The sequence below is a fragment of the Symsagittifera roscoffensis genome, chromosome 1 (genome assembly GCF_963678635.1).
Source record: "Symsagittifera roscoffensis chromosome 1, txSymRosc1.1, whole genome shotgun sequence".
In the NCBI taxonomy this organism is placed as follows: Eukaryota; Metazoa; Xenacoelomorpha; order Acoela; family Convolutidae; genus Symsagittifera; species Symsagittifera roscoffensis.
The window spans coordinates 16,641,261-16,645,320 of NC_087062.1; the positions used below are offsets into that span (position 1 = coordinate 16,641,261).

The window sequence follows — 4,060 nt, forward strand, 5'->3', positions numbered from 1 at the left end:
ACAATCCAGCAAAAAGTCAAGGAAATTTACAGGTTGACACTTGATCCATGAGCGGTACTGATATTGGAAGTGGTACTTAATAAAAACTCTTTTTTTCCACTTTTTGTCTCATTGAGATGTTGAATTCACATAATATTATTAAAATAACAAACAATATCGTTGTTAATTCAAATGTTTAGGACATCAGAGTAGCTAAAAATTTAGTGTACTATAGTCTTTCACCATATGCCAGTCTCTGGGGGCCCGAGCCTCCGCTTCCGCGCTCTTCCAGTAATTACGTCGTTATAACTTCGGGGCACGGGAGGGTACTGCTCCTTCCGTCTGCCCCACTGAAGCCTCCTTTCTGGCTAATTACCTCAGTTAAGTGGCTTATCGTGCGTGATTGTCACGATAAGAGGCTTCGCTTTTTTCTTTCAATTTTCTCGACCGTCTGTCTCTCACTAATTCGGTTGTTGTTGCGTTTTTTCTCTATTTTCCGGCTAAACATGGCCGTTTCTGCATTTCTCAGAAATGTAACGTCCCAATTCGAATTTTTCTAAAAATTTTCTTCTAGAATATTCTAGCCTCCTTCACATCAATATATGACGACTAAGGCCTCTAATGTCGTTTTCGTGCTGCGACGGAAGGTTCCGCTATGCCAACCTGGGGGAATGGCAAACTACTATATGTTCTCTCATTGATGCTAAAGTTTACTCTATTTAGCTGAATTTTTCCACGGAAAGTTTTTGCCTCTATTGTATACATGCAAATAATTGAACTCTTTTTAATGCATTTTTTCATGCTAATGATATATTGCTGTCTTCTTATAAGACACTATGATTCGTGTGTGTGTGTCCAGTCCAGTTCAACGATTTTATAGAGCCTCGTTATTACTGCTGAAGAACAAAGATGCGTAATCAAATTGGCTTATAACAAGGCATTGCAGAAGTGATTTAAAAGCGTGGAAACGATTGATAACGATAACGTAGAGTGATAAAAGAAGATAGGTCAATTAGTTTTTATTTTTCAGTTTGTGACAATGGCATCCGGAGGAGAAATAACCGAGAATTTATCAACCGTCCGACTCTGCGGAGTGAACCCATTAGGCACTAAATATATCCTTGTAACAGGAGGTGTTATTAGTGGCATCGGTAAAGGTGTTTTCTCCAGTAGTGTCGGAGCTCTCCTCAAAGCGTGCAATATCAGAGTCACAACTATCAAAATCGATCCATATGTCAACATAGATGCTGGAACGTTCTCGCCCTATGAACACGGCGAGGTATTTGTTCTGGACGATGGAGGAGAGGTTGATTTGGATCTTGGTAACTATGAGAGATTCATTGGGATCAAGCTAGGAAGAGATAATAACATCACAACAGGCAAAATATACCAAAGTGTTATCAACAAAGAACGACGTGGAGACTATTTAGGTAAAACTGTCCAAGTTGTTCCGCATATCACTGATGAAATTCAAAATTGGGTTGAGCGTGTTGCAGGAGTCCCAACCGATCCAAAATCAGATGATAATCTTCCGCCTGAAGTATGTATAATTGAGCTGGGAGGTACCATTGGTGATATAGAAGGCATGCCATTTATCGAGGCCTTCAGACAGTTCCAGTTTCGTGTTGGAAGGGAAAATTTCTGCAACATACATGTGAGTCTCATACCAAATATCAACGGGGAAGACAAATCCAAGCCGACGCAAGCTAGTGTACGAGAACTTAGGAGAGCTGGCCTGTCTCCAGATCTAGTAGTATGCCGCTGTAAAGCAGAAATTGCTCCCAAAGTTCAAGATAAAATTGCCATGTTTTGTCACGTTAACTTTGACGAAGTTCTCATTTTGCCTGATTGCAGCAGTGTTCTTAAAGTGCCTTCTGTGTTATATCGAACGGGTGTGATCGATATTTTGAAGAAACGCCTCAATTTGAACATCAAACCGGAAAACTCTTTATTAAAGCAATGGAACAGACTTGGGAGCAAAAGCGATAAAAGTATGCGGCCCTGTAAGATCGCAATAGTTGGGAAGTATTCACAACTAGCCGATGCTTATGCCTCTGTAATTAAAGCTCTTCAGCATGCTTGTTTGCATGCAAACTTCAGTTTGGATCTGGATCTCTTGTCGGCTAGCAGTCTTGAAGAAGCTACCAAAAGTAAGGACTCCATTGCTTACCATGACGCGTGGAAGCGATTGTGTTCTGTCGATGGGGTTTTGATTCCTGGTGGTTTTGGAATGAGAGGATGCGATGGAAAGTTGTCCGCAATCCAATGGGCTCGAACTAATAAAAAGCCTTTGCTTGGAATATGCCTGGGTATGCAGCTGATGGTAATCGAATTTGCTAGGAATGTTCTTAACTGGACTGACGCGAATACGACTGAAAATGATCCAAATTGCGAGAAGAAAGTTATCATAGAAATGCCAGAACACCATACAGGTCAAATGGGCGGCACGATGAGACTCGGCAAGCGTGAGACGATTTTTAAAGTGGGCAATTCTACGGTCCAGAAATTATATCAAGATAAGAAATCCGTTTTTGAAAGACACAGACATCGCTATGAAGTCAATCCAGAGCACGTGAAAGAGTTTGAAGACAATCTTTTGAGGTTTGTTGGTCATGACGTCGAGAAAGTTCGAATGGAAATTTGCGAGCTGGATGCAACTGAACACCCTTTCTTCATCGGAGTTCAATACCACCCTGAATATCTTTCTAGGCCAATGGAACCTTCGCCGCTGTATACTGGATTGGTACTAGCAAGTGTCGGCAAACTAGCTGGATACCTTGAGAGAGGCTGGAGGGTATCTCCTTTATCTTATCATTCATCGTCCGAACCCGAAGACTCAGATGACTCCGAATTAGGACTGCAGATGGTGAAACGCATCGAAAGGTCTTTAACACCTTAAGTTACCTAGAAGTACGACAGTCAAATGATGGAGACCATAGACTGTTGGGACTTAAAGTTAATAGTTTTGGCACCTGAAGGGTTGATGTGTGGAAAAAAAGCAGACACGCAGTTTTTAATGGAGTCTTCTCGCGTTAGCTAATATTGTATTTTATTGGCTGTCAATTTTTTGTCGATATTCTTTTCAAAACGAACCCCTATGGTCGCAGTTTTGAATATAACCCTTCAGGTTTCTAAATCTATTTTTAGGTGTGCTTGTGTTTAGCATTGTTTTTAGATTTTCTGAAGTGTGAGTGATGTTGTAACACCAGTGGGCTTGATGTTTGGAGTCCCTTTGTTGAATTCATTGTTACCAGTCAATAGTTTTCGGACCAGGTTGAAACAGATTTTTCAACGTTATCAAATGTTTGGGAAAATAAACCAAAAACGCCGTAGCAACTACGAAAACACTGCCTTAATATTCTAGCAACATATCCACAACGTGGTTTTTTAAGAAACTAAATTAAGTTTTAACTACCGTACTAAATCGTGAGGTCCTATTCTATCTGTCTATTATTTAATTGGCGTTCAATGTGACACATGTTTAAGAAGTCCTTATGTTGACATGTTTAAGAGAACTCTATCTTTGCATGTTTAAACTTTTCAACGTATTATTTTTTGCATGTTTAACGAAAGTGTTTTTGCACGCTTAAGCTATATCGTACATTAAAACGCTTAGGAAATTTCATTCAGCACAGGTTTAAGAAGTCCTTATGCTGGTGTGTTAAAAGGCCAAAACATGCAAGGGTTGAAAAGTTTACTCAAGTCAGCGTTTCAAATTCTGATTGAGCTCGAATGCTTTAAAACTCTTTACATTTTTCCTTTTTTCGCAACGTAAAACTATCACAGTTTTTGTTTCACAGTTTACATAAATAATTTTGAATTCCGCAACCCCATAGTGGGGTGCTATCAGGGTACACTCAAGTACTGCAAATCTAGCGTTCAAGTATGACTGCTCAAATCCTTATGATTTTCGAGATATGGCGTTTTTTATGATTTTTCCTTTTTTTTTCAAAGAACTAGATATAAAAAAATTAGCCGAACTTGTAGTTGTCAACCCTATAGTGGGGAGCTATCAGGGTACCCTCAAGGCTTGCAAATCTATCGTCCAACTATGACTGCTCAAATCCTTATGGTTTTCGAT

At 39.8% G+C, this 4,060-nt stretch overlaps 1 protein-coding gene across 1 annotated transcript; it reads left to right on the forward strand.

Moving 5' to 3' along the window:
- Nucleotides 1-995: 995 nt before the first annotated feature.
- LOC134855204 (CTP synthase 1-like) lies at nucleotides 996-3,237 on the forward strand. Its single transcript, XM_063871689.1, has one exon. It carries the CDS (start codon nucleotides 1,019-1,021, stop codon nucleotides 2,876-2,878), a length of 1,860 nt encoding a protein of 619 aa, XP_063727759.1. The 5' UTR covers nucleotides 996-1,018; the 3' UTR covers nucleotides 2,879-3,237.
- Nucleotides 3,238-4,060: the final 823 nt, after the last annotated feature.